The 23118-nt window shown below is 41.2% G+C and overlaps 1 protein-coding gene across 10 annotated transcripts in view; it reads left to right on the forward strand.

Annotated features, from left to right (window-relative positions):
* The window catches only part of FGFR2 (fibroblast growth factor receptor 2), a 123328-nt gene that overhangs the window by 10319 nt on the left and 89891 nt on the right, over positions 1-23118 (forward strand). For 8 of the 10 annotated variants that reach the window (XM_075131047.1, XM_075131048.1, XM_075131045.1 and 5 more), the window contains exon 2: positions 20869-21126. In XM_075131047.1, coding sequence (XP_074987148.1) covers positions 20869-21126 — 258 coding nt within the window. Of the gene's footprint in view, positions 1-14821; positions 15330-17608; positions 17626-20868; positions 21127-23118 lie in introns of those variants that run through there. The other 2 variants (XM_048858097.2, XM_075131049.1) reach the window with 2 other exon arrangements.

Below are 23118 nucleotides of genomic sequence, written 5' to 3' on the forward strand. Positions count from 1 at the left end.
GGTTTTCCTATAGGAAAAACATGAAAAAAGAAAATGCTATTTAAAATGGGTTCCTTTTCTCTGTTATTAATGACAGCAGTGAGTGAATGTATACATGAGTTGTGAATTGTCCCACATAATTGGGTTGTAAATGACTGATCCATGTTTTAATACTCTGGAAATAGCTGGCAGATAAGAAATTGCTTTCTGGAAATCTATATGGTGGTTCTTGCATTTCCCAGGATGCAGACTCTTAAATTTATTTCTTCTCCCAGCTGGGACTGAGTAATCCTTAAACACTTTCCTCCTTTAACTAGACTAGTCAGACTTACTCTTGCTATGCTTAAGACATATTATTGAACATATTCTAGGGATACATTGGTATTTGTTAACTGTAAATGTCAAACAAGTATTTTGTCTTCAGTATTTTGACTTAAACTTGGGGGAGGGAGAGTGGGAGGGTCAGTTTGTTCAAGTCAAAAGCAAGTTCTCATAGATGATAAACTAGTACACTGGTAGTGAATATATGAAAATGATTCTCTGACTTAGAATCAGGCTTAAAGCCAAGGTCTTAAAAGGTCATCTAATCCCACACCCTGCCAATGCTGGATTGTTCTTCACTGCATACAGAAGAACCTCAGAAATGCACCATATATTATGAAGTCATCATAATAACTGAAGAATTCAACAGGCTTTCAAAAACTGACAAAGTTTGAAATAAATTAAAATTTTCTACAAAAAAATAATCATTTTGGGAAAGAGAGGCCATTTTCTGCTGAAAAATTTTTGAGGGAAATTTTTTTGTCCAGCTTTACCTCTACCTCCCAAAGGAATGAGTTGCACAGGTGTGAGAGAAGAATCTTTCTTGAGGATGTGCAAGCCAGAAAGCCTTGACGCTGATCACAGGTTGACGTACCAAGTTGGCAACTGGAACAAGGCATCTTTTTACTTTGTCAGCAAAGCACATTTGATATGGATGCCCAGGATGGCATTGTTAGTCAGGTCTCAGGAAAGAGCTACATATTGAGCAGGGAATCCTTGGAGGATAGCGATTGGAGCAGATGGGCACTGAGGAACATGAGGAATCTCAAAATGTACATTTAGGAATGTACAGCAATTTTTTTTCTCGAGCAGATATTATTATATTTGTCTTATACAAGTATAGGCCATTTTCAAAGTTACTTTTTGCTAACGTGCTTCACTGAGTATACCCACTAAATTATTTAATAAAACAAGCCTTTATTTTGTTGTTCTTATACCTGCTTTCCCTCCTCCATTTTTCAAGCTTGTACTCACTGCAAAAGGAGTTTGCAAAGTGAGTCGTCTCTTCCATTTCTGTTCACAAACCGTACAACCATTCTTGAGCACTGCAGTTTCCTCATTACTTTTTCTTGTAGGTCAGCACTGTAACTTTTTACATATAAAAAATGACAGTTCTGTGTCATATATTGATAGCTGACTTTGCCTTACAAGCATAAATCTTCCCTTACAGGAACAATACCGATTTGAATGCTTTGAAATTGACTAATTAAAAACCAAACCAAACCAACAACATCTATGGGAGTGCTCTATAAATAGTGGTATGTCCTGAATTTTTTAAAAAGGAAATTCTTTAAAGTATTTTTTCCTGTTCCCTTCTTAATGTTTATTGGGGGGGGGAGGGAGGATTCAGCAGGGAAGAACTAACTAAAGTCTGGATCCTGCAAAGAAAAACACACAGGAATAACCTTAGTCACATGCTTAAATATTGGTAGGATTAGACCCTTAGCTCATTGGAGAATCTGTGCAGGGGTAGGTACGCTACAGTCCTTGAAGGGTCTCAGAGCTCAGGCTTGAGCCTGAGCCTGAGCCTGAACTGTACACAGCAATTTTTCAGCCTGAGCCCTGTTAGCCTGAGTCAGCTGACTTTGATTAGCCACAGGTCTTTTATCCCTGTGTGGACATACCCTGAGTGCTTCAGTTCCCCACCTGTACACTGAGGTAACCGCACTTCCCTACCTAACAGGGAGAGTTTTAAAGATTGTTGGTTGCTCAGATACTACAGTGATGAGGCAATAAAAAATACCATTTCTAGAAAGAGTTAGAATTAAATTATCTAGATTTTTGGTACAGCTGGCCTAGTTTTTCTCTCACACAACTCTACTATGACCCCTCCCCCTTCGAACACATAAGTGACTGCCATTATTTACTACACAACTCGGCCCTTGAGATCTGTGGGTGAACCAGTCAAATGTTACGATTTGCACGGCAGTTAATTATACTTGACGACCTTGGACTGTCTTGGGCCCCAAAAAGGCAAGTGCGTCTCTCATATCTAATTTAAACCACCAGCATCTTCCCTCCCCACTCTCTGCCCTGCCGCTACCCGCACCCAAACATGCTGTACATTACTTTTCTGTAGAAATTCATTTCAGATGGTTTTAACCTCCCTGGGACTTCAAAGGGATTTCTATCTGTGTTCACTCTAGCAAGCAGGGTGTGTCCTCGGCAAACTGCTTGTGACAGCAGAGCATAGGTAGGTAGGAATTTATCAGAGAGGCCGCAAGTGCTTCACTGTTCGGTCTGAAGACTGCGAAATCTTAACGCTAGAGAGATCTCCAGAATATCATTGCAAAAGCCTGCAAATGAAGGGCAAGATTCTGGAGCTTTTGCTTGTATTTTGCCTTTTTTGTCCTTGAGGATTAAGGCACTACTCAGTGTCAGCAAGGTGGCATAATCTGGACCCAAATCTTTAAAATAGGGGTTCTCAAGGTTTTTCATCACATGGAACACATCTTAGTGTAGTGTGTCTTGTGGACCTGCCTCCACTCCCACTCATGAGCATCACAGAGGGGAGCCAGCTCTTGTTGACTCACCCACATTGGGGCATCTTGTGTACCTCATTTAATAGGGGAGCGTGGGAATCTAGCTGTAGAGAGAAGGTGGGATAACCTTGGTTGCCAGCACAACCCAGTGGAGTTCTGGAGTGTTTGGGTCTCAGAATTACTCCCAGAATTTCTGCTGTTCCAGTGCTGTTCCCTTCTATAACCCCAGCACTGGCAATGATACAGCAATGGCTTACATAGACAAAGGACACTAGGAAAGTACTGAATGTATCTGTAGCTGTCTTCAAATGCAATTTAGCGGCTGGAAACAAGGAGAGGCAGCACCATGTGGCCAGCCAGTTCTCCACACAGCATCAGCAAGCACTTTGCAGGCCAGTCAACAGGCTATCGTCCGAGAATGGATGATGGGGGGGGAGAACTCTCTGAAGACACCCTCACAACAGAAAACCTCCCTCCACACGAACCCTCTCCATCCCCATTGAAGATGTCAGAGGGCATGTCTACACTAGAAACGTAAATCGACCTATGTTAGTAATTACTGCAGTGGTTCATGTCCACACTACCCTCACCTGGAGCTCTTCCACTGACTTAAGAGGGGTAGTGTGGGGGGCTGAGAGCCTGGGCTCTGAGCTCCACACACAACTCCCCACCAGGAGCCTGGTTGCCCCCCAGAATCTCAGCTCCCTGCTGCCAGGAGCCCAGCTGTGCCCTGAGCTGTCAACGCCCTGCTCCCTGCCGCAGCTGGGCTCCCGGCTGTGAGCTCTATGCCTGGAATCTGGGAGCCTCTGGGCAGCCGCCAGACTGTACCTGTTCAGCTTCCCATGCCCAGCTCCGAGCCGGGCTGTGCCCTGGGCTCCCCACTCCCCATGGGGAGCTCACTGGCTGCACCAAGGCGCTCACTCACTGCAGGGAGCCTGGTGGCTGCACTGACGTTCCCTGATGGGAGCCCAGGAGCTGCCTGGAATCTGGGCATGGAGCTTTCTGCCAGGAGCCAGCTGCAGCACGGAGTCAGGAGCCTCCTGGGAAGCAGCTTGGCTGGCAGTGGGGAGCCTGGGCAGCAGCTGGGCTGGGAGCCAGGACTGGGAAGCTGGGGGGCAGCCAGGCTCTGAGTGGGGAGGAGGGCAGGCTCAGCCCGGCTGGGAAAGGGGAGCCCAGGGGCAGCAGGGCTCTAGCTGGAGCCCCCGACCTGCCCCAGTGACAGAAAGCCCCAGTCTTTCTTGTCAATGTCACGGCTCCAGCATCAGCGGGAGCAAGGCTGTAGTGTGTACATGGACATAAACAGGTCGACATCAGCTGCCTTATGTTAACCTACATCTGTAGTGTAGACCAGCCAGAGTGTCTTTCCCTGGGCAAATCACCTAGCCTCTTTCTGCTTCAGTTCCCAAACTGTAAAATGGGCATAATAATGCTTCCCTACCTCACAGGGATCCTATTGGGTTCCGGGTCGTACGTCACAGGGGTCTTGGGAGGATAAATATGTTGCTTTCCCCCTTCTACCCTCAAGTCCCCATGTCACAGCCACCATGATGCAGAGAGTCCCTATTTACTGGAAATCAGAGGTGCTTTTTAACAAACTGGAAGAGGATCTGTAACGGTTTAAAATTAAAAAAAAAAAAAAAAAAAGAGCGAGAGAGAAAGAGACAGAGAGAAAATCTGACCTCAGTCTATTCTTTTGAAAAGGGGACTTTGTACAGATTTAAGACTACTCTTGTTCCATTCTTGAAGTTACTGAAGTTTATATCTAAGTTGGAATTTTAAGCTAATTTTAAGATTTGCTGCACTTAACTCTTCCACCCCAACTAAATTTGTAAAAATCAGTGTCAGTGTTAGAAACCTTAATCTGCTTTTTCTCTAGATCTCTCTTAATCCAAAAATGAGACAGTCAGTCACAATTGTTCTTCAGGAACTGAAATGTCGGGGGTGGGGGGGGGGAGCAAGAATTTGTAATCTGCTGAAAAGCTTGTGACACTGAAGTGAGTTCTAGGAGTAGGATTCAGTCAAGCAGCACTCTTTGTGTTTATTTGTAAAATGTGTGTCTCTGGATGTTTAGAGACTGGCAGTACTGGAAAATTAAGTTTGTTTATTCACAAGATATGTATCATACAAACAGCTGCAAATGGCTTCCCCTCACCACTCTGCTAATGTGTACGATTTTGACCTCAAGAGACCACCCTATCTGTGGCTAAGAGGTAGTGGAGTCTCTTTGCAGGTTTGTTTATTGGTTTGTATTGAGAAGATGAAACCAGTTATAATGGCTTTTTGTACTGACAGCTCTCTAGCAAGAATCCTATCGCTATGCTTATTCGTTCTATAAAGCAACAGGGGAAGTAAGTACTTGTAGCCAGTCAGTAGTAAGAAGCTTCCAAAGAATGACTGACTGAGACCAGATGCTCAGCTGCTGTGAATTGGTGAACAAATCAATGGAGCTATGTTGATTTACACCAGCTGAGGATCCAGCCATCAGGCTTTTCTGCAGCACCTGTCACAGTAATAGCTAAGCAGTAGTAGAAAATCAGGTCATGTGCTGCACTCAATAAAACATAGTGGTGGTAGCTACCATTCAATGTACTGAAAAGATTTCTCAATGAATGAATTAGCAATGGTATTACTTGTGACTGGACACCTGGATTTTGGAAGAGATCTACAAATGTTTTCCTTTGGCAGTTTTGTTCCCATCCCAACCCCGCTTCTCTTAAAGGAGGATCTCAGACAGGTAGTGGATCTGTCAGTTTTTTAGATGTGAAAGATTGTGGGGATTTTTCTCTGGAATTATCTCTGTTCTTGGTAGCCGAGAAATGGAGAAGTTTTTTTGCCTACATCCTGGGTGTGAAATATCAGGCCCTATTTTCTCGTCCTCCAGGAAAACCTGTCAGAGAGCTCAAAAGAGAAGGAAGTCATGGCAAGATTTTCCTTTGGGAATTTTCCCTAATTGCTTCATTGGGAAGATGAGGTTTGCCCCGTTCCCTCGCTCCCCCTGCAGAACAAGCTGCTGGGCTGGCCTGGCTCCAAACCCAATGGATCCCCCAGGAGGCCCTCAGGAGACTTGAATTATTGTTGTAGAGGCCCATGTTTCAATGCAAGATGCAGGCTTCATTACAGCTTTGGGGTGAGCACCTCCAGGTGTGTCCTTTTGTTATTCTTTAACATTCACCCCAACCCACCTGCTCCTTCCCAGACTGCCCACTTTTTCCGTGACCCATGCCCAGACCAGCACACAGCCCCCGGCTTGGGAAGTGTGTGGTTGCTGAGACTCCTTCCTGCCTCGGGGTGTGAAGTTCCACATGTTGAGGGTCCTCTCTCTGTGTGGGTTTTGGACCCTGTGTTACTATTTTTCCTGTTTCAGAATAATAAAGAATAATAGAAGAGCTGTCCTGTCCTGGAGTTGAAGGAAGCATTTCTCCATTTTACAATGAATCCCCTTGCAGGCATTTTATCTGATCCTTGATGTGAGGGGTCAGATACTTCCAGTTCATGCTGTCCTTGTAGCCTCTAAACAAGAGGATCCAAACCTGTCATTCCTTCCTGCCCACCCCTCCTTCTCTCCCACCCGGAGAATCTCACTTCTGAGATCTCAAGGCAATTTGTATACAATGACAGCTAACTTGCAAAGGAAAGGGACACCACCACCACAGTGACTGACATCAGGGCTTTATGTCTATGTAAATACAATTTCGTAGTGCAAATGAATTGGTTGTTGCTGACTGTTGCTTGCAGTTACTATTCTCTATTTGATTTGGGGACATAGGCTAGGACAGTGTCACTTCTTACTAGTAAATTATATATATATATTTTTTCCTCCAGAGGCTTAGAATCACAACTACAGCTACCCTGCTTTAATCTGTATTTTCTTCTACAATTCTTTCCTCCCCTTCCCCTTCCCCCCCCCCTCAGTTTTCTCTTCTGTTGTACAGGGAGTTTGTCCCTCTGGAGATTGCAGCAGTTTTTGTTGAAGAGGTGTCAGCTTCTCTGTTCTCCAGAATTTAATTCGTAACGGGTTTCTGCATACTGAATGGGTGGGACAGCTGATTTTTTAGGGAATAGATTACTGCATGTAAGGCTTCAGGGAATATAATTTACAGGCCCTTTTCCTTGCTTCAGTTCCTACTACTGTATAAATGCTTAGTGGGACCATCATGTTTTCACCCTCTGTGCACCGTGAAGAACTCTGATTAGCTGAAATATTCTCTGCAGTCCAAAATTTGTTATTTCTCTCTGCTTCTCTAGTTCTTGACTTAACATCTGTTTATTTTTATGGATCTCTAGTCCTTCACTTTCCTGGATGGCTAAAAACACAAATTAACCACTCTATTTTTTTTGTGTCCCTTATTTGGATTTAATTGGGATAAATATCCCATTAAATATTGGCAGGATAATTTAAAACATTTATTTTCTTCATTAGATTTACTATCTGTCTGTGGGCTAGCAGTTGGATGGGCTCTTCAGACTACTGGTCTGCAGCATAAAATATTTTGAGAATCATAGAGTGAGGGGACTGGGATGTTGGGAAGTGAGCTGGTTCACGAGATGATTTCCCTCTTACAAAGTGGTCCAATGACTGAAACAACTGGAGAACTCTTGACACACGATACTGCTGAACTCTCAACTGAGTGCCACGCTGCAAGTTACCAAGAGTCTGAGGGCTGTACTTGGGTCTAGTCTGAGAAGCACTCTGTGTTGAGTGTCTTTAATTTGTCTAGGTCCACCTTACATGTATCAGCATCTTGTTCTTCATCTTAATTAGATTGATTTTATCTGTTAACTTTTGGTGTATGCAATTGAGTATTTTGCCTTCAGTTCTGAATGGGAAAGAGAGGAGCGCAAGTTGGGATAAGCCATTGCTATGTTCCACAACTTCATGCTAAAGTTTGCACTGACTGGATCCTTCTGAAAAAACTTCTGTTATAGGATTCCAGTCAGAATTCCTTAGGGTTTCCACATACTCTTAATAGCTTTCTCAAAGTCAACAGCTTGTGTGCTACTTACTGTTGCTCTTAGCATTGATGATTATTTCAGATCTAATGATTGCCAGGTCTAAGGCTTGCCATCTGAATCCTTCCCAGGCACAGGATGGAAGGCATGAGCACACACAAGGCTCTGCCATCCCTGTCTATCATGCTTGTTGCTGGAATGCATACCTTGATCTGTTTCTCTAACTTTACTTTTTAGGAGGATAGGTGGTTGGCTGATCACTGCCCCCCTCTGATCTGGAGGACCAGTGGACCACTTGCATCTGGTCCCTACTCTTTGACCTGTCCTGCCTGGGTGGCACTTCCAGGAGTTAAAACTCCCACCAGTGTAGGTCTCAGGGTCATTAGAACATACAAGCCTTCCTGCCGTGACAAAGTGCAGTCCCTAGGGAAGGAAAGGCTTGCCATATTGAACTGAATTTATAAAATTCCCTTAATTGAGCATTAAGCTTAAAGTACACTCTGACAGCCCTGCCCTTGTTAATCTAGTGTTGCGTAACTGTGGTCATCAGATAACTACATACTTGCAGTGCTGGATGTAGAATCTTTGGCTCCAAAAACACAGGCCTGAACTTGGTGAGCTAAAAAAAAAAAAGTGGCTGTATCTCAAAGGAATGTCTGTATATGTGAACCAGTCTGACACATTCCTTCCACTAGAGGGCAGTGTTACACACCTACCAACATCCATACCTTTTACTACAGAAGCCGTGGTAAAAGAATCCTGCCCTTCCTGCAGCAACACATACTCCTCTAATTTTTTTTCGCATAACTGTCATAACTAAATATCTAATTACATTCCCCTGAAATCAAGCTTCTAGCCTGCTTACTTGTATCTACTATGTGAAACATTTCCAGGTCTATTTTACTTTTCAGTCATGGAATCTGTTGAACTGTCTGTCTGTCTTATCTGACCCTCATAAGCAGAGTTTTAGTACCTCATAACTGTTATTAAATTTTAACCCTCCATAATCACGGAACGTACCATTATTAGTCATTAAAAGATTGAGAAGATGGTTCGGTCCTAAAGTTACCTGCTGTCTCATAAGGGGTCTCCTCAGGGTATTGCATCAGTAACGTAATATTTATTGTTGTTTACACGGAGCTTTGGTGCAACTTGAAAATATAAACTCCAATGACCTTGTCATTAGCCCTGAAAGAAAGCGGTGCATGTGCCCTATGAGAGGAGACTGTGTATATTTGTTTACACAAGATTGCATAATAAAGTGAGGATTTTCTTTTGTTTAATATTTGTACTGTGGGTAGTGCCTAGAAGCTCCAACTGAGACCGGGGCCCTGTTGTGCTAGGCAGTGTACAGTGACCTAGTAAAAGTTCATGAGTTTACAATCTAAACAGACTAAACAGACCAAGGATGGGAGAAAAGAAGGCTCTATTCTCTATTATCCCCACTATCCAGGTGAGGAGCTGAGTCATGGAGAGATTCAGGCCACGGCTAAAGTGGCGCCAGAGTGTAGACGCTCCCTATGTTGACGGAAGGGGCTTTTCCACTGATGTAGGTAATTTCAAGAGGCAGCAGCTAGGTCAATGGAAGAATTCTTCCACTGACCTAGCTGTGTCTATGCTCAGGGCATAGAATTTTTCACAGCCCTGAGCCACATAGGTCGGTCAAGCTAATTTTTAATTGTAGTCCAGGATCACACAGAACACCTGAGGCCTCTAGCCCCTTAATGTAGATCTAGACTACAGCAACAGAAGGGGCTTTTTCATAAGTGTAGGTAATCCACATTCCCAAATGACAGTAGCTAGATTAATGGAAGAATTCTTTCATCAGCCTAGCGGCGTCTCTATCAGGAGTTAGGCTGGCATAGCTACAGCACTTTCATACCCAGGAGCACAGCTATATTGCCTAAGTTTTAAGTGTAAGTCACCACACCATCCTTGTTCTTTAAATCTGTCATGCAACAAAGTTATACAAATAATTTTTTAAAAAAATTCTGGAATCCTATAGGTAAAATAAATATACAATATTCAGCAGTTGTCAAGGAAGGTTACATGATTTACTATCTAACAATCTAAAGAACCTATAGCTGGACAGTGCCTAGCACAATGGAGCTCTGATCCTTGGCTGAGGTCAGCTGGCACTATAGTGAATGCAGATGAGAAATGATCATTTGTTTTTGTCCGAACTGTCTTAATGCATTAGCTAAAATAATTGTATTTCTCTTAGTAGACTCTGCTGTGGCATAATGAAAATGGCGTAGACCAAAAATTGAAAGGTATAAGCAATTACATTGCAACAAACTGTAGTTTAAAGAAAAAAGGGTCTTACAGTTGCTGGATGCTTAGTATAGCTTTATCTTCTTGTGGATGGCAAACTGGAAAACTCTGATGATGCTCTTGACATATCCTGCTGCTGCACAATAATTTGGTACTCAGTCAGTTTCATGCTTTGATGTGTAATGACTGATTCTCCTGGCATTAAAATAAATAAATTCTTACCACAATTTTTCAGTTGTGCAGCATCTTTATTGATGTTGCAGTCTAATAATTTAAGCCTTATGATGGGCACTCTCATTTAAAGAACAGCTTTAATAATAATCATTTATATAGTTTGAAGTGACTTCCATCCCAAAGTATCTTAGAAAATGTATATAGCAACCACTTCACTTACCATTGGAAGAAGAGGGGTAAAAAATGCTGAGGCCAAGATGTTCAGTAATGGATGCCTGCGGTTGCGTTCTTAAATCCACATTTAGGCATCTAAAGAAGTTGCTATATCTGCAAAGGTGCTGAGCATCCAAAATATGCATTGATACCAGCAGAAGATGCAGCTCCCACTGAAGTTGATGGAAGCTGCAGGTGCTTTGAAAATCAGGCATATTATTTAGGTGTTTAAATATGGATTTAGAAGCTTAATTTTAGGTTATATTTAAAACAAATATTGGCCCAAATGTCTAATATTGCACAGCATTATTAGACAACATTTTAAGACAAGACATGAGCAACTTACCCAAAATGGGGAAAATGGTACGTGGGCAGATAGCTGGAGCTGGCCCAGGACGCTGATGTAATTGGAACTAACATTCCTACTCATTTGAAAAATGCCATCAGAACTTTTAGGAGTAGAAGTGGTCCATTTTTAGGTCCTCAGGGCTGTAGTTAGACCACATTTGATGATAGATAGCTTGTAGAGTGTAACGGCATTACATTTAAAAGTTAGGGTGAGACTTTCAAAGGGCCTAAGAGAGTTAGGTGCCCAATTCACACTGCCCTTCAATGGAAGTTGGGCACCTAAGTGCCTTTTGGCCTTTGAATGTGAAGGTGTATGGAACCTGAGTTTTGGCTCATCCTGTTATAAAGGGTGGAAACCAGGACCAGGTACAAGTTTAAGTTCAGATCCTAGTTTACCCCAAATCTGAGTGTTGTTCAGATCTAGAGATTGGACTGAACTCATCTCTAATTACAGTTGTGCTTTCATCTGGAATTTGAGTCTTATACTTTGTGCCATAGCTGATGCTGAATGTTAATTAGATCAATGTCTATTTATGGAGTAGAGAAACAGGGAGGCCAGATGACTGAAGTGACAAAGATTTCAGAGCACTGAAAGATTCAATTTAACTTTCTCCCCCTCCCTCCTTCCTTCCTCCCTCTCCCCCACCCCACAACTTCCTTCAGTCCATATGCTAAGAGACAGTACAGTTCGTGCTTTTGAAACTTATGGTGCAAAGGAGTATTGATGTCCTCATTTTCCTCCTTCCCTATTGAGGTATCATTACCAGAATGAAAAAGGATGTGAGAGCTTTTGAAAAAACGGGTGACTACTCAAGACACTTTATAAAGGGGGAAGAAAAGGAAAGAAAATAGAACTTGGCAGGGGGTAGAAAGATTCTGAATGTGTGCCTCTTCTGACTTTTCTTTTGCTGAGAATCTGGAGCTGCTGTTCCTATTTCAGCTCAAACTGTCCTAGTTGTTGATGGCTTTACTGCCCTTGCTCCTGAACCTCAACAGATTGGGGCTTATTTACCTATTCACACTCCACTGAGGAACCTCGTTAATATGCTTATTAGCCACATCATTCTCTTGCTGCAGGGTTGACAAAAAAGATTCCAGCCACTTTGAGAGAGAGAGAAGGGCAGCGGAGAGGGAATTCTAAGGAGATTATGCTTCCATTCAGCAGCCTAACTGGTGTGAAAGCCTCCCTGGGCCCACTGAAATCACTTGAAGCCTAAATATGATGACAGAATTTATTTTTTTTTAAATTTTAAACAGGCTTTTGCTTTTCTCAGGTTGAGAAGTTTTGCTATTGTGGGTTAGCTTGCAAATTGACTCATTAAAGAGAATAGGGTGCTGTTGATAGATAGCTGCCGTCTTTTCATCCCTCTGAAAAATAAATTCAGAGAACTGTTTCCAGATATAAAAATAGATGTCCTTATCTGTCATTTTCAGTGGAATGCTTCCTTTTCATTCTTTCAGAGTATGCAAAGATATTGATGAATGGCGAAACTGCTGTTTCCTGTGTTGGCCAATAATTTATGTGAGAATGTGTTGAGTGTTTTCAATGGACATGCTTGGAGCTGGGGAAATTGGATCTTGACTGTGACATCTCGGCTTCTCAGTTAGATCATTCCAATGTCCATTACTTTAGGGAGAAAATTAAGAATTCCAGTCAATGACAAACTTGTCCCCATCCCTTCCATAGCTTGTCTTAATGATGGTGACAAGGTAAAAGTACTTCCTGGGAGACGTACATATAGTTGTGAACATTTGAAAATGAGTTTCTGATGTCTCAAAGCATGTGAACAGAGATATACTGTGTTGTGGGTTTCAGAGTAGCAGCCGTGTTAGTCTGTATTCGCAAAAAGAAAAGGAGTACTTGTGGCACCTTAGAGACTAACCAATTTATCTGAGCATAAGCTTTCGTGAGCTACAGCTCACTTCATCGGATGCCCATTTGTCAACATTGCACACAGATTAGAAAATGTGCAGTGGCCCTGTGCTTAAATAAGCTAATATTAAATTGATCAACACTCTAATTTAATTTGAGGCAAGTACTGCATATTGATCTTGTTGTCAAGCTGATTCCACAGAACAAGCATTAAATAGAATCTATATAAATAACCTTTTTGTTATTAGTGTTTATTTTAGTAGCAGTTTAAGATGTTTGAATTATGCATTGTTTTTAAATCTGTGTGTCCAGGCAAATAACTTCTGCTGGACTATTTGATCAGACTCTTCTTTTTAGAAATCAGGAATACATTTCTTAAAGAGGCACTGTCCCTGAAAATCAGATGCTAATTTTATGTTTCATACAACAAGGTTTTGCCAAACCTAAGGTTGATTATTTATTTATTTTACTGTGGTAGCCCCCAACAGCCCCAGTCAGGATTTCAGAGTAACAGCCGTGTTAGTCTGTATTCGCAAAAAGAAAAGGAGGACTTGTGGCACCTTAGAGACTAACCAATTTATTTGAGCATAAGCTTTCATGAGCTACAGCTCACTTCATCCGATGCCAGTCAGGATTTCGGGGCCCATTATGGGAGGGACTATAGAAACACACAGGTAAATGCAGTTCCTGCCCCCAAAATTTACTCAATATAAAGTTTCCCATTTATTTTCCTAATTCGTTTTTTGTTTGACTTTAAAGGTTCCTCTGCTGTGTTAGCAACCCAGACTGTTCACCTTGTGCTAGTGCAGGACAGCCAGACAGTGAAAGTGACAAAAAGTAGGAATGAAATTAACCAGCCTGTTTTCCTTGTCCAGGCTGAGTGAATGAAGTTCATAAACAAACAGCACAAATGGTGGAAAAATAGATTTTTACAGTTTTCAGGTTTAACCATTGGAAGTGTTCTTAAAAACATAAGTAAAGATTTTTTTGTCAGTGTTGTTTTAATGGGTGGTGCTGAAATTGTGAGGGTTGACGGTCATATGCAAGCTGCCTGTTTTACTGCTTCTTTATAATACACCTCAAGCTCGAATCCTTGACATTTAATATGGATGATGTTGTGCAAGATTGTTTTCCCGCTAAAAATTAGGGTCCGAGTTCAGCAAAGCCCTTCAGTACATGCTTAGCTTTAAACCGATGTCACTGCCCATCGCCTTCAATGAGAGAGGCTGAGCACGTGATTAAGTGCGTGCGTTGCTGAATCGGGACCGAGCTGGATAATTTTTTTTTAAAATCAGCTTTTACCCCTAAGCTTTCACCTGTGTCTTTTTCACTCTTCTTCCTTCCCAGGAATGAAGTACTTGTGGCACCTTAGAGACGAACACATTTATTTGGGCGTAAGCTTTCCTGAGCTACAGCTCACTTCATCGGATGCGTTCAGTGGAAATTCAGGTATTTTCCGCTGTAGCTCAAATAAATTGGTTAGTCTCTAAGGTGCCACAAGTCCTCCTTCTCTTTTCTGCTCATACAGACTAACACGGCTGCTACTCTGAAATCTCCCGGGGAATATTATACATTATGAAGGCTAGCGCCAGGACAATTCACTACTATTTAGAGACGTTTCAGAGTAACAGCCGCGTTAGTCTGTATTCGCGAAAAGGAGGACTTGCATCCGATGAAGTGAGCTGGAGCTCAGGAAAGCTCATGCTCAAATAAATTGGTTAGTCTCTCAGGTGCCACAAGTCCTCCTTTTCTTTTTACTATTTAGAGCTTGATCTAATTTCCAACTTTCTGTGGACTTCAGTGGGTCAGGATCAGTCCCTTTATGAAACAATTAGAAGAGGTTAGGGTAGTTTTTAAAAATATCGGGATATTTTAAATGCGATCGGTTTCCAACATGAGAGGGGGGGGGGCGATTCGCCTGGCACACAGGAGCCTGTACATTTCTTTCAGTGCAGATTTTAAAGGGGGATTTTCTCCCTGCTCATTTGGTTGTGCCACTTGGAGGCGTTTTCAGAGCGAATGCTCTAAAAGAGAGAGGGAGGCAGAGAAATCCCCGCTCCGAGTCCCGGTGCATCTAAGGGGGAAGAGCCTGCGGAGTTAAACATTGCCTGGGACGGCTGTGATTGGCAGAGGGAAGAAGAACTGTCCAGGAAATGGCTCGAGTTTCAACGAGCGGGGAGTGACCAGGGGAGGGAGGAAGGGGAGAGAGAAAGAGAGGAGTGTGTAGGGGGAGGGAAAAAAAAAGGGTTTGTAGACTTGACAAAGCTTTTGAGATTACAACCGGAATTCTGAATGGAGTGGACCTGGACCTAGGACTTGTTTTTAAAAATCCCAGATATGCCGTTGTGTTGGCTGGAAGTTATTCTTCCCTTTCCCCAAGGCTGGATCTCCTCTCTGAGCCCCTAACTGGAGAAGTGGAGGGAAGAAAAGTTTGGCTGATGATTAAATCGAGGCTTATTTCGTTTTAATTTTTTTAATCTCTATTCTCCCGGCAATTTGCGTGCGAATTGCGCGGCTCAGGCGCTCCTGTTCCGCAGCCTGGGTTTGCCACCGAGGGGCCGAGCGCCTGAATGTGGAATAACCGAGGCACGATTGTTTTTCTTTGGAGAAGTTTCCCCCCCAAGGGAGCCTGTCTTCGTCACTTTGATTCATCCTGCGCACACGCCTGCTGCAGGGGGAAAGCAGATCGCTTACTCGGAGCCTTTTCATTCAAGGTAATTGCACCAGTGGTGGGTGGAGGAAACAGAGCCTTAGCGGAGCGGGACTGGGGTCGCAAGGACCCGAAACGCAGCAAGGAAGGACTCGGTGGCTCTGGATCCCTTTCCCATCTCTAGCGTGGGCCTCCCTCCCCCACCCTTTTTTTTAACTTACAAACGGTTCTGTGAGCCCCATCCACTCCTGCCTTGCACCTTGTGCAGACCTGTCCACACCCGTGCAAAACGCTGCGCCGTTCCCACTGACAATAGCTTTGCGCTGGTGACAAGCCAGGCAGCGGCGAATCGGGCTCTGCCCTAGACTCGCAGGAACGTGGAGTTGTTCAGTGGGGATCTGCAGACCCCCTGTCAGCTTAGCCAGCCTGATCTCAGCCCTACAGGTTTATTTAACGAGGATGTCTTTTGTTTTGGATTGAGGGAACTGAGGCCAAGCACGCAGGGAAAAAAATCCAATCGGGGAACTTCCCTCCTCCCCCAAAGAAGAGGGTTGATTTTGAATGCATGATCATTTTTGTACAGTGGCCTTTGGCTATGAGCGCCCGGTAGAGCGGCAATGAAAATGCTCATCCCTCATGTATCATTTCTGCTACTACAAGTACAATAAAAGATTACCTCATCCACTACAAGACTGCATTTTTTGTCTTTATTGCATGTGGACTTGGTCATCTTTGCTGTTAATTACAGTGAAGCCTGACAAACCTTAAACCTTCTTTATTTTTTCTATACATGGTTTATTCCTAACAATTGAATGCCATCTTTCTTACCCAATTCATAGAAATCCACTTATTAATATTCAGTGGTTACAACACGATCTAAATTGCCTGGCCTATCAGTAAACCATTATCATGCTCTTAATTAAAAGGGAGCTAACCTTTGGGGGGCAAGAATAGATCTAGAGTACTCACTTGCAGTAAAAGTGGGGCTAAGTCTTTCAAACGCCTAACAAGTAAAGCTTGTGTGGTAATTTTTTAAACCTATGTGGCTGTGGAAGGCCACAGTATAAACTCAACACATGGAATCTTTTAGCAATAGTTGCAACAATCTGTGTCAATGGAGAGAGGACTTTTACATGGAGCTTAGTGAAAACGTGGAGCAAAAGTTGTTAAAATCAAAAGTACAAGAGGTTCCTCATCTAGCCATGCATGATTTAGGTACTTTTTCGGGGTTTTTTTTTTTAAAGCGATACATAATTTCCCCTTTCTAATGAAATATATATTTAAATGTAAAACTGCCCTTTCAAACAGTGACCTATTATGTGTTTGGTGTGAAACGCTATCAACATTTAAAACCTCATTGTCTCCTTTGTACCAAATCCCTGTAAATCTTCCACTAGCTTTTACTCATTTTCATCTGAAAAGCCTGTTTGAGCTGAATAGACAGCAATCAGTAGCCTCTGTACCTCTCTCCCTCTCTGGAATGTCAATTAAAATGCAGATTCTCCCCCCCACCCCCCCGATCTCTTGGTGGCAAAAGACTCGAGAAAAAACAGGATAGTTCAGGAAAGTAAATGAAAAGTCCAAACAATGAAGTCTCACCGAAACTGCTAGCCAGTTCCCATTAGTCCTCTAGAATTCATGTTTAATAGCTGTGATACTCAGATCTACTTAGAGATTGAATTGAGATGAGTTTTAGTTTTATATAATGTATATGACATTAGCTCAATTATACTGTCACTTTTTAACTGCTGTACAGCTCATTCCCTTAGCAGCAGCTGATAGTCATATGATTTTTAGAAGGAGAGATCCATACTTGATTCATATTTTGGTATCCCCTGATGCCTAAGTGTTCTACAGTGTGCAATGTATTGATTTGGATAACATGCTCTCTACAAATTGCAACCTCTCTGGGGAGTGATAAACATAATATACACAACAATGGGACGAGATTAAAAAGAGCTCCGATGATTGAATTTAATTAAAGCCACTGCTGAATAAGTACTGTGTGTGTGTTTAAAGTTGAACTACAGCTTGGAGGAATTTGGTTGCGCTCCCAACCCAGGTTGTTTTCCCATGCTTGTCAGTTTGGCAAATAAATTTGGGCAGGTATGTGACGAGGTGAAAATTGACTTGATGAGCGGGTGGCAAGGAGAACGATCAATCATTGGAGGCTGACAACTCCTCCCCAAAGTGTAGGCTGAGAAGAGAGACAGAGTTCCCTTTCAAGGGGAAAAATAAACACTACGTGTGGCTTTCACTGAGTCTGAGACTCCAGGAGGGATTATGGTATTGTAGTCAGGAAGCCAGAATTGTGGAGGCCAAAAGCATGCTGGGGCTGTGTTCCAAACATTGAGATAGAGGTACATAATTATCCAGAGTAGGAGGTCTTTCCAAATTCCAAAGAATTGTCCACCAGCCACAGTGGCAATTAAAATATGAAAAGAATTTGGTTTCATTTCTTTTTTGGGGTGGGGTGGGGTGGGGGGAGGAACTGCTTTGAGATGTGGGATTCTTGAACTACTTTGGGGGCACCTTAAAGACTAAAAGATTTATTTGAGTATAAGCTTTTGTGGGTAAAAAGTCTTGTGGGGGAAATCCCTTCTCTTCATGTGTCAGTATATTTATGTCTGCTTCTGTAATTTTCACTCCATGCATCTGAAGAAGTGGGGTTTTTACCTACGAAAGCTTATGCTCAAATAAATCTGTTGGTCTTCAGAGTGCCATTGGACTCCTTGTTGTTTTTGTGGACACAGACTAACACGGCTACCCCCTGATACTTGAACTGCTTTAACATTTTTGGGTTGCTGACATATAGCAATGCAAATTGCTTAATGCCTGGATGCAAATATCGGATTTCAGCTTTGCTGTTAAATTGTAAGAGAGATCTGCTGCATTTCAAACCTGCCTTTGCGCCATGGATTAAGAGAACCTATTCTCTCCTGGCAAATGTTCAGATGCAGAAACCATGCTAATACTCAGGTGTGAAGGAGTCTTGACAGAAGCCTAGTGTTACTGTACTGAAGAATGTTTATGATGAGGGCAGGAATAATTTATATACTTTAAAACCTTTTCAGGGGTTTAATGTAGCCTAAAATTCTTTAGTGATTAAAATGTGACTAGAGTTAAATAATATTCCAGCCCTGTTTTAAATACAGTTTTCTTTCTTGCAATGATAGTTTCCTTGCCTGTGATTACAGTTTACATTTTCATGGTCTCTGTGTATATAATGTCTTCTGCAGTTTCCACAGTATGCATCCGATGAAGTGAGCTGTAGCTCACGAAAGCTCATGCTCAAATAAATTGGTTAGTCTCTAAGGTGCCACAAGTACTCCTTTTCTTTTTGCGAATACAGACTAACACGGCTGTTACTCTGAAACCTGTCAGTTTACATTTAAATATACCCTTTAATCAAGTTCAAAGAAGGCTTTATAGAAATGTATTAAATTAGCCTCACAACCATCCTGTTAAGTCATTAAGTATTGTACCTATTTTACACATGGGTAAACTCACAAAGAAGTGAATCAAATGGCAGTTAGGAAGAGAGCTCAGGTACAGACTTCTGGTTCCACTGCTCTAATTGCTAGACAGTCAGAGACAAAAGTTACTTAAACTGGTAGCAAATTCACTCCTGCTTAGTCCTTATTTAAACATTTTTTTTCAGATCCTCTTTAAAATCAAAGGAGGACTTGTGGCACCTTAGAGACTAACAAATTTATTTGAGCATGAGCTTTCGTGAGCTACAGCTTTAACCTGTCTTTAAAATCATTCCTTGCAGTGATCTAGTGTTTGCTTCATTGAAGGTTTAATGATAGCTGTTACAATATACATTATGAAAGCTCATGCAATGTTTAAATTTCATTTCACAGAGTATGGATCTGCATGAGATAAGGAGAAAAAAAAGCAGTGGCTTGAAACATCATGTATTAATTAGCAAAAAGTATCTTGCAATTACATTTTTATAATGTTTAATACGTTTCTGTATCTGAAACCTGAGTTACACTGTGTAGTATCTGAGGGGGCAGAAAATATGACATCAACATTTTCCCTATTTAAGGCACAGGACAGGTTAGTTTTATGCATTATATAGCTTAAACAAAAGAAAAGGAGTACTTGTGGCACCTTAGAGACTAACCAATTTATTTGCGCATAAGCTTTTGTGAGCTACAGCTCACTTCATCGAATATCTGAAGGCTGACAGATTCTGAATGAACCCAGCAATACTTATTAAAGGATGAATTCATGTGTCAAACCATTTAAATGCTGAGGAACCAGGGTGTGGTGTATGTTACGGATAGATGTTTTGGAGAAAGTTCCAGTTAAAAAAAAATAATTGGAGGATGGGAATGGGGAGAAGAGAGAGAGGGACAATGAAAAAGAAATTTTTGATTTTTTTTGTTTTTCTTCACAACTAGCACCTCTGAAATTTCAGTTAGGACTTAATACAACTAAGATTAGTCATTAGCCAGGTCACACAGATCAGAATTAATGATGCAGTCACTTGATTTATTCATTCCCTGAGCAGTAGTCTTTTGTTTTCTGTGTGTGTTTCGGGGCGGGGGATGGAGGGGAAGAGAGAGAAGTTTGTGTCTGGTCTAGTTGTTAAGCCATTCTGTGTTGGTGCTGGCATTTTGATCCATGACACACCATTGTGGTGATTACCAGGTCCATTGTGGGAGCTGCAAGTTTCTTTGGCACTAAATTTTTTCCAGTACATTGGTGTTTCATAAAGGGTGCTCTTCATCCTTTTAAGTGGCTTGTTTTAAAAAGATTGAAATAAACTTTTTTTCTTGCCTGTATAACGTCTACTGATACACGTCTATATTCTGTCTCAAGGATGTCTCTCTAGATACCTGTGTATATATGTGTGTTTATATGTATACTTTGTGTGTAAACAAATAGAAATGGTAGATCTTGTGTGATCTCTAGCAGAAATGTATTTTTGTGGCAAACATTATTCAGATTTTCATTTTCCAAAACACAGTGAAGTGAGCAAGTGCAGCTGCAAAAACTGGACCATTTTAATTGTCCCAGTCATGCAGACATTTGCATTGACAGTGAAGTTAATGCAGAAGAATGTAAATATACATGACAGTTGGAATCCCAAGTATAAAATAAAATATCAAGGAAGATCTAAGTGGCAAAAAGTTGAAAAATACTATATTTCTATGTGGAACATTATTGGTTTGCTTTAAAACTTAGCTGACTCTACAGCTATATAGGTGAGGGACCGAAAGGCCATGCAAACTCAAACATATGTTCAAACAATAGCAAGAATAGAATTTGTATAATTGTGGTACTTTTGTAGCCTTAAGGGTTACGTGTCTGCACATGTGTGCCTTTGTATTTCTTAGCAAGCTGTATATTTTTCTGTGATTAAAATAGTTCTTTAAATATGTGCTGAGGAACAATTTTGTGAAATCAAGAAGGGCTTGGTTATGCCCAAGGTGATGATGGAAACTGTTAACAGAAAATGAAAAATCACTCACTTTTCTCGTGCTTTCAAAGCTGTAAAACTATTTCTCCCCCCCTTGGGTTTTTGTGAAGATTTTCAACTGGCATTCAAGATGATTTCACTGACACTACTAAATCTCTCTTCCCTACAGTGGCAGCAACAGTTCCAAGTGAGAAGCTTTTTATCAAGGCTGAAGGCACTGCTTTCAGTCCATGCTTGTGTAGAAGTGTTCAGATGGGATTAAAGTCCACATGGATATATGGAAAAGGACCAGGAACTGGCACTAAAAAGATGGTCAGCTGCAATTCGGGTTGCCTTATATGCTTGGTGGTGGTCGCCATGGCTGGACTTTCCCTGGCTCGGCCATCATACAATTCAGTTGTTCAAGACACCACTTTGGAACCTGAAGGTAAGGCTCTCTAGATTAGAATACTTCAGCGTCAAAATAAGTTCATTTGAAATGGTGCCTGAAATATAACTAAATTAGTTTATTTGCCCAGATAAACATAGAGAAAGTGTCAGGTTAGTCCAGAAATAGTTTCATGTATTCTAATTCTCTCCCTTCCAAATATGGGTTCCGATCCGGCAAATGTGCATGTACTTAATTTTATGCAGGTGAATTGTGTCAGTGACTTCATTCGGACCTTCGCTCGTGTGTAGTGTTAAGCTTGTGAGTATATGATTGCAGGAATGGGTCTGTGGTTTCCTTTAAGAGAATTCATCTCCTAGCTGAATGGAGCCACTGTGTTTGTACACATCTGTTACACATTCTGAGCTTATATATATATATATAAGAAGCATAAATGTCTTTAAAAAATCCCATTTATTTTTCATCATTTGTGCTGATTATGTAATTTTGCAGTTAACTCTGCTAGGAGAATGAAAATGGGTTACTCAGTTTTATTTTTGTTTATGGTCAATTTCTGTTATTGTTTCTAATGCCCCAGCACAAACTCTGGAGTGTCTGGTTTGCAAATCCTAAGGGGGAATGCTTAAATCCACACTAGATAGATATAATGTAGGATTTGCAAACCATACACTCCAGAGTTTGTGCTAATATATTTAGTTTGGGTTATAGTGTTATACAATTATATATAGTCTGGATTTAAGCATTCCCCTGTAAGGATTTGCAAACCACACACTCCAGAGTTTGTGCTTATATATTTAAAATTAATATATTAATTCCAGTGAAAACAAAGAATAGTGGGAACATTTCTATTTATAGTATGCTTTATATAAACAAGTTCTTATAAAATCTAATATTTTGAGCCTAAATGTGCCAGAAACTGTTTCTTTAGGGATATCTTTGTGCCAAACTGATTTATTTGTTGACTTTTAAGAAGGTGTTTTTATTATAACATGTTTATTGTATTTAAGTATATTTTTTGTTATGCCGTACAGCACCCTCACTGGCCCCCTAGGCACCTCAATGGGGATGGTTGTTTCTTAATAAAGTTATCTTGTAATACAGCGCACGGATACATTTCTAATAACTGGGCTGTCGAAACAGTCTTCTCAAAATAATTGTGTATTGGCCCCTTCCTATCCCGCAAGCATTGTTTAAATAATTTCGCCTCTCTCTGTTATATTGTTCACATACAGGAATACCGCTTTGGTTTTCTTCAATGTATTTTAACGCTGAACTTCTTTGTTTCAACCCATTATGTCTAAAAATAGGGTTACCAATTAGTGAATTTTAAAAATAAATTCCTAATACATTCTTATAGATGAGTGAGGTTGGATTATTTAGATATGAGTGCTCTCCCCTAGTGTACGTTCATAAAAATATTAACAAAGTATTGTAATACTGAAGTCTGTCATCAATAGAGATTATTGGTAGCAAAGTAATTTTGCTCATGGTAATATGAGAATTAAAACAAACAAACAAACAAAAAAAGGGCCAAACTCTCATCACTGCTTAAGGGACCTGTTTGTTTAATAGCCCACCAGGTGCTTTCTTGACTTCTTGGGAGCATGACAAAATCATGAATGATTCTGATTTCAGGGCTGCTGTTTATGGCAAGGGCTTATGGTTTAAGGGTTAATGCAGAAGAAATGTGATTTCATTGCAGGGCAGTATAGTAAAAGATAAATGTTTTCATCTTACGGTCATCATCATTTTTCAGTTTTATAGGGAAGAAATAACCATCATTTTTATTTTAAACTTCCAATTCTAAAATATGATGCCTACAAAATGAGTATCCACTGGATGAAATCTGGATCTTATCAGAGTGTAAATTATTGAAAAGAAGTTAAAAATTTTTCCCTGGGCAGGAATGTCACTTACATAAAACAATTTCAGATGTGAGAACAGTGAATTACTACCAGCAAAGCGAAAATAGGCTTTTGAATTAATGGCATAATAGCTTTCATGTTGCAGAATAGAGGGAACCGTGTGGGA

The sequence above is a fragment of the Caretta caretta genome, chromosome 7 (genome assembly GCF_965140235.1).
Source record: "Caretta caretta isolate rCarCar2 chromosome 7, rCarCar1.hap1, whole genome shotgun sequence".
Classification (NCBI taxonomy): Eukaryota; Metazoa; Chordata; order Testudines; family Cheloniidae; genus Caretta; species Caretta caretta.